This window comes from Salvia miltiorrhiza, chromosome 6 (genome assembly GCF_028751815.1).
Source record: "Salvia miltiorrhiza cultivar Shanhuang (shh) chromosome 6, IMPLAD_Smil_shh, whole genome shotgun sequence".
NCBI classification, from domain to species: domain Eukaryota; kingdom Viridiplantae; phylum Streptophyta; class Magnoliopsida; order Lamiales; family Lamiaceae; genus Salvia; species Salvia miltiorrhiza.
Window position 1 is genome coordinate 35,947,729 of NC_080392.1, and position 14,372 is coordinate 35,962,100.

At 32.1% G+C, this 14,372-nt stretch overlaps 1 protein-coding gene across 1 annotated transcript; it reads left to right on the plus strand.

Annotated features, from left to right (window-relative positions):
• Positions 1-668: 668 nt before the first annotated feature.
• LOC130990837 (uncharacterized) lies at positions 669-1,655 on the plus strand. Its single transcript, XM_057915070.1, has one exon. The coding sequence runs from the start codon at positions 669-671 to the stop codon at positions 1,653-1,655; it is 987 nt and encodes a 328-aa protein (XP_057771053.1).
• The last annotated feature ends 12,717 nt before the right edge of the window (positions 1,656-14,372 follow it).

Genomic DNA, 14,372 nt, shown 5'->3' on the forward strand with positions numbered 1-14,372 from the left:
GGAATGAGTGCGCTTTATTCGTGGATTTTTGATTGTTCAAACCTTGTGAGCAGAAGTATTACCACGAATCCACGAAGGAAAAAAAAAATTAGAATTAAAATTGGGGTTCATATGTAGTGTGAATTAAATGAACTTTTCTGATTTAGATTTTTTTTGTTGGAAATTTGAAGTAGTTTGATCTGGAATTAAAATATGTGTGCTGCTTCGATTTTGTCAATAGAATATATCTTGCATATCTATATATCCACTATTTTTGTAGTAATCAATTAGTAAAACATAGTGAATGGAGTTTCTGAAGTTAATCCCATGAGTAATAGTCAGATTGGATAGTCTCTTAATTAATGGATTGACTTCTGGTAGTAAATTGAATGTTGGAATTCGTTTTTTAATTGTTAATTGTTAATATATATATATAATATATATATATATATATATATTTAATATGTTGGGATAGATGTATTATATAATATTTATTGTTTGTTACTTATTAAATGAATTGGTTGAAAAATAATTGTGTATAATTGTCTATTTTCCTCTTGGTAATTGAATTTTTTTTTCTTTTCATTATTTGTTATACTCCCTCCGTCCACTAATTGTTGTCCTAGGTGAAGTGTAAATTTACACTTCACCTAGGACAACAATTAGTGGACGGAGGGAGTAGTTTGAATATGTCTGATATCAACAAAAGAGAATTCACCGAACTTGCTCTTGATGGTGGTAACTATTTGACTTGGGCTTTGGATGTTGAAATATACCTCGCCTCATGTGATCTGAGCGACGCTATAGTTCCAGATTCTTCATGTAGCTCCGCCCAGAAGGCGAAAGCTTTGATTTTCTTGCGTCATCATCTGAATAAGGACTTAAAAAATGAGTACCTTACTGAAAAGGACCCTGTTGTCCTATGGCAATCCCTGAAGGATCGTTTTGATCAACAAAAGGCCATTATTCTCCCTCAGGCACAATATGATTGGCTGAATTTACGCTTTCAGGATTTCAAGTCCGTGATTGAGTACAATTCTACCTTACACCGTATTGTGTCACAGCTGAAACTCTGTAAGCAAGAAGTTACAGAGATTGATTTGATAGAGAAGACTCTATCTACTTTTCATGTCAGTAACCTTGTACTCCAGCAGCAGTACAGGGCCAAGAATTATACTAGGCATTCTGAACTCATTTCTGCTTTACTTGTAGCAGAGAAACATAATCAGCTTTTGATGAGAAACCACAATGCAAGACCAGTTGGTTCACAAGCAGTGCCTGAAGCACATGCTACCACTTATAGAGGTGGTCGAGGGAGAGGCCGAGGAAAAGCGAATTGGTCCCAACGTGGTGGACGAGGTTGGTCCCATAGAGGAGGTCGAGGTCGAGGTCGTGGATACAATCATATTGCTAGATTCCAAAGTCATGGAAAAGGATTTCATAAGACATCGCATCCACAAGAAGCAAGTACATCTCAGCAAACTCCAGAAACGCAACAAACTTGTTACAGGTGTGGGTGCGAGGGTCATTGGAGTCGTACATGTTGCACCGCCAAACACCTCGTTGAAGCATATCAAATGTTGCAAAAGAACAAGGCAAGAAAATTCAAAGTGAAATACATCATGCCAGTTTGCCTGAAGCAAATTTGGAGTTTAATGCCGATGATGATGATTTAATGCAACTTGATCTTGAAGATTATGGGGATCAGAAGTAATTTGATTTGTTGGACTATTAAGATATTTTAGGATTTTATTTATGGTTCATGTTTTATTTGCAAACTGTTAGTAATTTATTTTGTTTTTGTGTGTTTGCAATACTTAAAATTCTATTATTATTGTGACCTATTTTGATATCTTTATTTGCTATTTTCTTGATTTATATTCTATTTCTTTGCTTTTAGAATGTCAAACTCAAACTTGCAACTCATGGAGAATGAAAGTACATTGTGTCTAGTGGATAGTGCCACAACACATATTATACTTACTGATAGAAAATATTTTCAAACTCTTACTGAAAAAATGGGGAGTGTCACTACAATTGCAAATGACAATATCCTTATTGTCGGCTCTGGAAGAGCTTCTCTAATACTCCCTATGGGTACAGAATTAATTATCAATGATGCACTTTTGTATCCACAATCAAAACGTACCCTTCTTAGTTTTAAAGACATCCGACTAAACGGTTTTCACATTGAAACTGAAACTGATAACAATAATGAATTTCTGATCATCACTCAGAATGTTGGATGTAGAAAACAAATTCTTGAGAAGTTCCCTTCTTTCTCCACTGGGTTGTATTATACTCACATTAAACCTAACAATCATGTTGCGTTAAGCGTAAAATTTAAAGACCCAAAATCTTTTATATTATGGCATGAACGATTGGGTCATCCTGGGCAAAATATGATACGTCGGATTATTAATAATGCTATTGGGCACAATATACAAACAAAAGATCTATCACCTTCAAATGAATTTGTTTGTGAAGCATGTGCAAAAGGTAAGCTTATAGTACGACCTTCTCGTACCAAAGTTAAATTAGAATCTCCTTCTTTTCTTGAACGAATTCAAGGAGATATATGTGGACCAATTCACCCGGCGTCCGGACCATTCCAATATTTTATGGTCCTGATTGATGCTTCTACTCGATGGACTTATGTATGCTTATTATCTACTCGAAATAAAGCATTTGCAAAGCTTATTGCCAAAATAATTGAATTAAGAGCTCAATTTCCTGATTACCCAATAAAGTCCATTCGAATGGACAACGCTGGTGAATTCACATCAAAATCTTTTGATGAATATTGTATGTCATTGGGTATCAAAGTGGAGCATCCTGTTCCATATGTCCACACACAAAATGGTCTAGCTGAATCCTTGATCAAACGTTTAAAACTAGTAGCTAGACCATTGCTACAAAAATCAAACTTACCTATTACTTGTTGGGGTCATGCGATTTTGCATGCTGCAAATTTGCTCCAAATCCGACCAACTGCATATCATGAATATTCCCCAATACAATTAGTACGTGGTAAAGAACCAAATATTTCCTATCTGCGAATATTTGGTTGTGGAGTTTATACTCCAATAGCGCCACCAAAACGTACCACAATGGGCCCTCAGCGTAAGCTAGGTATATATGTGGGTTATGAATCTCCATCTATAATTAAATTTCTTGAACCCATGACTGGGGATCAATTTACTGCCCGGTACGTTGACTGTATTTTTGATGAAGATCATTTCCCGACATTAGGGGGAGACAAAAGCCCAACTTCAACACAATGTCGAGAAATTTCATGGAATGAAAAAAATCTTCACTATTTAGATCCACGTACTAATGAATCTGAACTGGAAGTTCAAAGGATAATTAACTTGCAATATTTAGCAAGTAATTTGCCAGATGCATTTACTGATCATAAATGAGTGACAAAATCTCATATTCCTGTTATGAATGCACCACAAAGGATTGAAGTTCCATATGGACAAAATAAATCAGCTGATAATCCCGAACGCCAGAAGCGTGGGAGACCTATTGGTGCTAAAGATAAAAATCCCCGCAAAGCAAAATCAAATAAGAATATGATATCACTCCAACAATCTCTTGAAGAGGATCATCCTGTAGATAATAATCCCAGTACTTCTAAAAGTGCACTAACTAATACTGGGATTGCGGAACAACCAGATCATAATATAATGGAAATTGATAAAATCTGGTTGATGTCAACATTGAAGTTGCTATGAACTTTATAAATACGGGAGAAACATATAACAGAAATTTTATTATAATAGACGATGTATTTGTCTCTACAATTGCATGTACTATTTCAAATGATAATCTGGATCCAGAACCAAAAACAGTAGCACAGTGCCGGAAGCGCTCTGATTGGTTGAAATGGAAGGAGGCAATTGAGGCAGAATATAACTCGCTTAAGAAAAGAAAAGTTCTTGGTACTATAATACTTATACCCGACAATGTTGAACCATTGGGATATAGATGGGTATTTGTACGAAAGAGAGATGAGAACAATGAGGTGGCAAGATATAAAGCGAGATTAGTAGCTCAAGGGTTTTCGCAGAGACCTGGAATTGATTTTGATCAAACATATTCTCTTGTTTTAGATGGCATAACATTCCGCTATTTGATATCTCTGGCATCATCAATGAATTTAGAAATGCAGTTAATGGACGTCGTGACTGCATATTTATATGGGTCACTAGACGCTGATATCTATATGAAAATCCCTGAAGGATTCAAAATTCCTCATATGAAGGAAAATGAAACTCGCGACATGTATTGTGTGAAATTAGAAGAATCGTTGTACGGTTTAAAACAGTCGGGAAAGATGTGGTATAACCGACTTAGTGAATTCCTCTTGAAGAAAGAATATGTGAATAATGATATATGTCCTTGTGTGTTCATTAAAAGATCACAAAATGGTTTTTGTATCATTTCTGTTTATGTTGATGATATAAATATAATTGGAACACGCAAAGAGGTTGAAGAAGCTCGTTCATGCTTAAAGATGGAGTTTGAAATGAAAGACTTAGGTAAAACCAAGTTTTGTCTCGGCTTGCAGATCGAGCATCTCCCTGAAGGAATTCTTGTACACCAGTCAACTTATGTGAGTAAGATTTTAGAGAAATTCTATATGGATAAATCACATCCACTTAGCACACCTATGGTTGTCCGATCACTAGAAGTAGATAAGGACCCATTTAGACCTAAAGAAGATAATGAGGATATTTTAGGACCAGAAGTTCCTTATTTGAGTGCAATTGGAGCACTACTTTATCTCGCAAATTGCACAAGGCCTGACATAGCATTTGCGGTTAACTTGCTAGCAAGATTCAGTGCTTCTCCTACACGAAGACATTGGAATGGTGTTACACACATACTTCGTTATCTTCAAGGTACAAAAGATCTTGGTTTGTTCTATCCAAGAAACCAAGACATGACATTGATAGGTTATGCGGATGCTGGTTATTTATCTAATCCCCATAATGCTAAATCTCAGACTGGTTATGTTTTCCTCTGTGGTGGTACAGCTATTTCTTGGAGATCTGTTAAACAGACTCTAGTTACTACATCCTCAAACCACTCAGAGATTATCGCTTTACATGAGACCGCTAAAGAATGTGCATGGTTAAGATCATTGATACAACATATTCGTGGATCTTGTGGTATTGCGGATGATAAATCTCCTACTGTCCTATATGAGGACAATGCTGCTTGTGTTACACAAATGGATAGCGGATACATTAAAGGAAATTTAACAAAACATATATTACCTAAATTCTTTTACCCGCATGAGCTCCAGAAGAGCGGCAAAATTAAAATAAATAAAATTCGCTCTTGTGATAATCTGGCAGATTTATTCACAAAATCCCTTCCTACGTCAACTTTTGAAAAACATGTTCATAATATTGGAATGCGTAGGCTTAGTAGATTATTAGTTTGAGGAGGAGCAAATTCATTATGCCTTGAAGGTGTATTTTTGTTGTACTCTTTTTTCCTTAATAAGTTTTTCCCATTGGGTTTTCTTAGTTAAGGTTTTTAATGAGGCAACAAATGCAACACAAAGTTATACATATTACATGTACTCTTTTCTTTGACTGTTTTTTCCCACAGGGTTTTTCAGCGAGAGAGACATGAACATAATCAAGTAATGTCCAAGGGGGAGTATTGTAAATAATATTATTTATTATATATTGTACATTACTTATTCATATATATATATATATATATGATGGAACGGGATGGATACGATTATGAGAATACAGAATCTGTTTTTTCTCTCTTCTTTCTCCCTTTCTCTTCTCTTCCTGAATCTTTCATTCTTTACTTTGAAATTGCTTGCTCAAGGAGATATTACAACAGAGTCTAAGTACTTAAAAAAATTATTGTTTTTTTTTTCTCCTTCCAAAAGGCACTTGTACAAATAACTAATGTATTAATTAAATAAGTATATTCAGTACGCTTTCTTGTCCATCTATAATTATTTGTACGTTTTCTTGTCCATCTATAATCAGATGGACCATTCTTCCCATTTCCCAAACATTAAATACCATAAATTATTATTTGCCAGAATTTGATGTGATCTCTTATTTGATTGATCAGTATAAACCAATGTATTATTTTTATTTTATTTTTTTGAGGGAAAGAATAACTAATGTTCATTTACTGCGTATTTCCGAATCATAACATCGAGAAAATAATCAAAATAACTAACTAAAACAGTAATATTATAGTTATAGTTATATCATGATCTAGTATCAAATTATTGTTTCAATAAATGTTGCACATTAATAATTAATATCTTTTGTATCCTAAAATTTTAATTATTTATAAGCGATTATTTATTATCTAGACCGACTATATCATTTACTATAAAAAAAACTGAGGCTCTTCACCGAGTGAAATTTAAAATGTCATATTCCTTAAGTTATATGTGAAAAATGTCATTTTTAATAAACATAAGCATTTTATGCCCTATTCTTTAAATACCTTTGATTTGATGGGTTTGCTTGGTTTTCTGTTAAAGTCTTACACATTTGACCGATTTGACAGCTATCGCCTATCAGTCATAAAGTCAACTATTTGACAGCTATCAGTCAAGAATACATGTAACCGGTGGGTGGCTAGAATTAGATCATGTGTCCGTTCGGGCGGACACATGATTTTACCGGTCGGACACATGATCTGGGTGGCTAGATTATGTATCCGGTCGATAAAATCATGTGTCCGCTCGGCCGGACACATGATCTAACCACCCACCAGTCATATGTACTTTTGACTGATAGATGTCAAATCGTTGACTTTTATGAATGATGGCTATCAAATCGATCAAATGTGTAACACTTTCACAAAATCAAAGGGTAAAATAGGCACTTCACATAATTAAGGCATAAAATGCTTAAATTTATAACTTATGACATTTTTACTATACAACTTAAGAATGTGGGCATTTTTACCTATTAACACCTCCCGACAATATAATATGCTAATAAAAAGCAAATCGAAACATACCTCACAATAGCATAATCGTTGGTGAAATCACGAACTCAAAATTGACATATCATAATTCGAAAAAACACTACATTCACCGACGTGACAACACTACAGAAGAAAAAAAATTATTGAAATGAATTTTGGAAATAAAGAACAATAACAAATTGGGGATAGACAACCAATTATAAATGTTGAGGCGAAGTGACTGGTTTGATCCACTGCACCAATAATTTTAATTTTCTGTGGTTGAGTATAGTAATTCCCTATCAAATAAAATGGCCCCAAATTCAGTCTGCAATAAAAACTTACCTCAATTATGACCTGAATTTTTGTTCGTATATAATTATGATTTTTTTTGGTCGCTCCAATTTTCAAATAATCATAAATAAAGGACTAAATAATTTGATCCATCAATTTTTATATAATGGGACAACTCCCAATATATTGTTGATTTAGTAAAACTGTCAAAATTAAGAGTCATGATACTTTGTTATAGCTTTAAAAAAATGTAAAAGTCAATTTTGGTTGATTGAATATATCATTGCCAAATTCTATAACTTTTTTTGTTGTATTTAAGTCTTTTAATAATTTCGGAATACTGTAATTGGCCCCATATAAACTGCTCTATCTATCTGGCACATTTTGCTACACATGAAAAAAAAAATAGAAAAAAATTATTATCTAATACCATTGTGAAAATCTAACTGGACCCAACGAAATTGATTTGAACCGACGACTTTAAATTTGATTAAGTATATCAAATGTGTATTTTATTTTTATTTATAATTATTAATAAATAATGGTAAATTAATCCAAAAACCTAAAGTGACAAGCCATGTATAGTAATTTACTGATTCTACATTGGAATTGTTAAATGCTTACATCAACCTATCACCTAAATTGGATCTTGTTTTCAACTTTCTTAGCATAGAAAGATTCAATATCATTTATTTAGAAAATATTATAGACAGATAGTGCATGCAATATGGACACTTTTGATGGCTCAAAATATTTCTACTAATTTTTATGTTACATAATATTATTATACACCAAATGTCGGTTAGTGCTAGCTGATAATTTAAATAATAGTACAATTTTGGCAGACATCTTTTGGAATTTTAAATTTAATTGTTGAACTGCGTCAATACTTTTCTTCGGCATTGGACTTTTGGAACGAGATACTAATAATTAATAGATGAGAAATTTAGGCTCTTGGATTTTTAAAATCTAACTTTTGGGTCATTTAATATTTTCATGATGTTTGGTATTATTAATTATCATCGTATAGTTCTTCCGTGAACTATTATGTGTAATTTAATAAGAGGTGTGAAATGGTTTGCTTGATTATTCAAATTTTGGACTAAATGAAACGTTTCATCTTTCACATGAAGTAATGCCATTATCTTTTTATTTAATTTTCTATACAAAATTATGGTATTAATTATTTATTAAAGGTCCTATAAAGTTTCTATTGTTGAAAATGTATACAATATTTCTTAAGATGGAAGTCGTTAATTAAATAAATAGATAGTTACCTTACACTAATGTATACGCACGTGCACTCGAAATAGTGGCTATTTTATAATGAGTAATATAATTTTGAATTTTCTTTTCTAATTTGGTTGGTTTCACGTGCCATGGACACCGGGTCATGTGAGGAAAAAAGAAAAATGAAAAAAATATGACATTAAATAATTTATTTTGCAAGAAATTATGATAAATGGTATCCAACCGATGCAGCTTTGACTATGGAATTTATAAGTTGGTGGTGCCCGTGATTCATCCACAGTCACGCTATCTTAAATATTTCAAATTTATCTTTTAAAAAATCAAATTTCTTGCAACAACCAAAGCATACGTTTCATTTCATTTGCCTTCACATATGATCTGTTTTTTGTTTCGCAATCTCTATCTCAATTATTGATAAATCTTATAAATATGAGAATACCGACAAGGAATTTATTTATAAAATACTTGGTATGTTAATAAAAAGTATGGCCATTTTACTATTTCGATTGATCTATAAAAATATGGTGTTTTGTTTTGGTACACATTCTTTACACTTTCAACCTCATTCACACATAATTATATTTACCAAAAATTTCTTCAATGAGGCGTAATCCAAACGACAAAGCCGAGTTATCAAAGTATCACTTTTGCAATAAATCATTGATTCAAATTTCATCGCATGAATTATATTTTCATTGGTTTGGTTATTCTCTCTAACTAAATTAATTAATTCATTATAATATATATTCAGATCCATGATATGATATGTGTCATGTATCTAAAAACAAAAAAAAACATACGATGCTTAGTTGTCTAATATAGTACCTTTGTGGAACCTTTTCTCCACTAAAAAATTCAAATCTAAACATAATTATACTTTTGTTGGTATATAGTTACATTACTTACATATAGAACGTTGCTTTTATCCCTAATATCTGAACAATTTAATAGGAATTGGGTTAGATGCTTAGAGCCCAATAAAACTAGGATATGCTGGCCCAACTAAATTTTGGGCTTAAAATAATTAGCCACATTTTGGATTGGGATAGGTGCGATGTTTAAATGATTTGATTTAAGTGGATTGGGATAGCCACTATTTTATCGCTAATTTTAAGAATTCTAGCTACGAAAAAAGATCATTATCGTACGTCAAATAAATAATAACATATGTATACTAATTATTAAATTATTAAACTATGTATCTAGGGATGGGATGGTACGGTATACTTTATTAAATCGATCATACTTTATACCTTATCTTTACCTTCGGTATGGAGAAAATTCATACATTTACCTTACATTTGCCTACGGTATACTTAAGTACGATATGGAGAATATACAAAACCTTTAGCGTACCTTTATTTCGGTATACCTTATCGAATTTCGGTATACCGTACTTTCACGGTATACCGCACTTTAACGGTATACCAAACTAATCGGTATTACAGAAATCGAAAAAATTCAATACGGTACAAAATTGATAACTTATTTATTTAAAATATGTTTAGATAATGAATAATATTTAACAAATGTAATAATGACATAATAATTAAAATATATCACAAATAAACAAAAAGTAATACATTTATTATTAATGATATCAATATAAATTAACACCCATCAGGTGTAACTTATAACATCTATGTAATTTACTATATATTACATGAATGCATACAAGTATGAGAATATAAATATCATCAAATGATATAAGAGTGAATAAAATATAATATAGTATGTAAGTTATATAATTTAATATAGTATAAATTATTTATATTGATATAATAACACAGTATATTGATATAATTAACTTACATACTATATTATATTTTATTCACTTTTATATCATTTGATGATATTTATATTCGAGTGAATAAAATATAATATAGATTGTAAGTTATATAATTTAATATAGTATAAATTATTTATATTGATATAACAAACACAGTATATTGATATAATTAACTTACATACTATATTATATTTTATTCACTTTTATATCATTTGATGATATTTATATTCGCATACTTGTATGCATTTATATAGATGTTATAAGTTACATATAATTTATATGTTAGACGTAATATTATTTATAATATAATATTAATATTATAACTATGCTATTATATATGTAACTATTATAAGCTTGATGTATAATCTATTGTAAAACAATAATTTTAGTTATATATTATAACTATACTATAATATCAAAATAAACATTTTTATTTTATTGTATGACATATACTATATTTTATTTATTTTTGTATCATTTGATGATATTTATAAATTCATGTACAATTGTATATATTCACATAATATAGATTATACACATCATTTTATAAAATTTATAAATATTTTAAAAAATATAAACATAAAAATATATATTATATATTTTAAAATTATAGATTTTGATACGATATATACCGCGATTTTCGGTATACCAATATATACGGACAACTACGGTATATCAGAATAAGGTATTGTACCTTATTACCGGTATATACCGAATATTAAGGAATACCATAATAAGGTATGATACCGCATCACCGGTATATATAGTAATATTCGGTATACCAGTAATACGGTATCATACCATGTTCCGGTATATACCTTTAATACGGTATTTATTGATTTTTTCGGTATATACCGCGGTATCGGTATACACCAGTATACCCTGGTATCTGAAAAATTCATACCTTTACTTTACCGTAAATCTTGGGTACGGTATCATACCTTACCAAGAAAAAAGGTATACCTTAAATTCGGTATTTTACGGTACGGTATGACCGGTATACCGAGTTTTCGGTATATTTTCCCAGCCCTAATGTATCCTTAAAAACTAAAATTTAAAATACACATTATTATAAGAGTAAAATTTTGAAGTAGCCAAAATGAAGTATAAAACACAATTTATGGCCACACATTGAAAAAACATAAAATTTGATCATTTTTATTGATTTGGACATTTTTACCCTTAATAAGGCGGACTGGGTAGGATCAAGCACGCAGGTCGCGTGCCGGGTCGGGTTAGGCACTTATGGCACTATTAGTGCCAAAAGTGCCAACGAAAATCCAAAGTAAAATGGTCCTTTTGACACTTATGGCACTAATAAGTGTCATAAGTGCCATACGTGCAATAGAAACAATAGTAATAGAATCAAGAAATCATAAATGGATCATCTAAACCCTAAATGGATAATCTAAACCCTAAATGGAATATCTAAACCCTACGGGGAAGTGTTTAAAATGGTTCTTTTGGCACTTATGGCACTAATAGTGCCATAAGTGCCAATGAAAATCCAAAATAAAACCAAGTAATAAAATGATGCGTATGACATTTATGGCACTATTAGTGCCATAAGTGCTATACGCGCAGCGAGCGCTGACTTTTCCCCGCGAGCGCGCAACTCACCCATAAGCTTCCAGCGGCCGCACAACCATCCAGCGATCGTGCAATCACCCCAGCGGCCGAGTAAAAAGGGCAAATTAGACATACCACCTAATTAATGGCCATATTTTGATGTTTTAAGATTAGGGGCCAAAAACTGATTTTCAATCTTCATTATGGCCATTTGACTACATTATTTCTTATTATAATAGTAATAGATTAATTTCGTATAACATCTACTAGAAATCAATAGGAAGATGGAGAAGTTAGAACTTAACTCATAACTAGTATGGATTTAGATACTCCCCTATTTAAATAGCAATCGACATAAAACATATGACTCTTTTACATGTAAGTACATATATAGTACTTTCTTCGTCCCATTATTTATGGCACGTGTCTTTTCGGCACAGAAATTAAAGAGAGTGTAATTAAGAGAAACTACCTCGATAGCTACGATATTGTAACTACGATATTGAAGCTCTTGTGGGCACTCATGATGATGCGGCAATGATGAGAGAAGTCCATGTTAGGGTCGATAGACTATTGCATTCAAAACACATAGCGACAGATGTCGGGTGCATTGTATGACGAGATGAATGACATGATTTTTATTCCTAAAATTTGTCTAGTTATTTTCAAGTAATTCTTCAAGGGGCAGCATGTTGCCAACTAAACTTCTTAGTTGGTTTGTATGACTCTTAATTTAATTTTAGTTTGCTTAATTCGTATGACTCTAGTGACATGTTATTATGGTTCATCGAGTGAGTTGGTTTGGGTCTTAAGTTTACTTGTTTCCTATAGTGATTGGTCTGCTTTGTTTCTGTATGTTGTAGTCTATTCTTTAACTATATATGATAATTTTATTATCAAAAATAGGTTATTTTCAGTTACATTGGACCCAATTAGGCAATTTTGGCCAAAATAGTCTAATTGCACCCAAATGTTGCCCATTTATTCTTTTCTCCTTTCGAGCTCTTCATCTTCTTCAAACAAATATCTTTTTCAATATCTTCCTCTTTTATGATTATATGACAAATAGATTTCACATGATAACAAAAAGAGTTATAGAATACTCCCTCCGTCCCGCTATTCATGGCACGTTACTTTTCGGCACGGAGATTAAGGAAAAGTAAATTAGAGGAATAAGGAGTGTGGTCCACATCTTTGAGTTTGTGATTAAGGGGATTATTAGTTATTTCTATTTTATTAATGTCTAAAAAGACTTAATTTTTTTTATTTAATAATTTTATTTTTAATAACCTGTATTTACATGGATAATTTCCTAAAAATTGAAAAACTGCCAAAAATTGAAAAAACTTAAAACTGATCCATAATGAGTCAAGTACTCTGAAAATTGAAATCTGACTAAAAAACTTTAAAAAATTGGCGCCACTAATTGAAAAAAGTAAATTGAATTCTGTTTTTTCATTGAAAATTTCAAAGTTCCCACAACTTTTCAAAGGGCATAAACTAAAGCCCTTTATAAATAAGGCATACAATCTGATTCCTACAATTCCTACAACATTCGGCAGATCTCACAACTCCTAAAAGACTAAAAAACAGCTACAAATGGCTAGAAGAAAAGATCTTTCTTCCTTTGAGAGAGCAGCCATCATCCAATTCCTCCTTCAAGGTAGCAAAGATGGAAAACCTGGCAGAGGGAAGATGAGTGCAGCGGTGTAAAAGTGGAGCAGTTCGCGTAGAACGATTAGTCGACTTTGGGCAGCTGCAAAAAAACAAAGTGAAAGTGGTGAGGTAATTAGTTCTTTGAGCAAGAAAATGTTAAGACCAAGGAGAAAACTTGTAGAACTTGATTTACATTTGATTGCAAGCTTAGATTTGTCAAAAAGATCTACCATTAGAAGGCTAGCATGTGGGATTAAATGCAGTAAAAGCACTGTAGGCAGGTGGATTAAATCTGGACTGATCAGGGCTCATTCTAATGCAATAAAACCTGATTTTACGGCTCCAAACAAATTGCTTAGGCTACGGTTTTCCTTAGAAGCTCTAGAATATGATAGGATTCTTAGGAGTTTGACATTTAAAAGTATGCACAACACAGTCCACATTGATGAGAAATGGTTCTACATCACAAAAACTGCACAAAGGTTCTATTTAACTCCCGAAGAGATAGAACCTCACAGGACATGCAAGAGCAAGAAGTTCATCACCAAGGTGATGTTCATGTGTGCTGTATGTAGGCCAGTTTTTAATAGTGATGGTAGCTGCTTGTTTGATGGAAAAATTGGAATTTTTCCATTCACTGAATTGGTGCCAGCAAAAATAAAGAGTAAGAATAGGGCAGCAGGTACAATGGAATGGAAACCAATTCAAAGCATCACCAAACAAGTAGTGAAAGATTGCCTAATCAATCAGGAACATAGGGTGAATGATATCTGCTCTAAATGTAACAATAGCATGTACCAAGTTCAATTCACTTCAGTATATGCTTAGTTAATGTAATGTAGTGTTGATTCATGGAATGTAT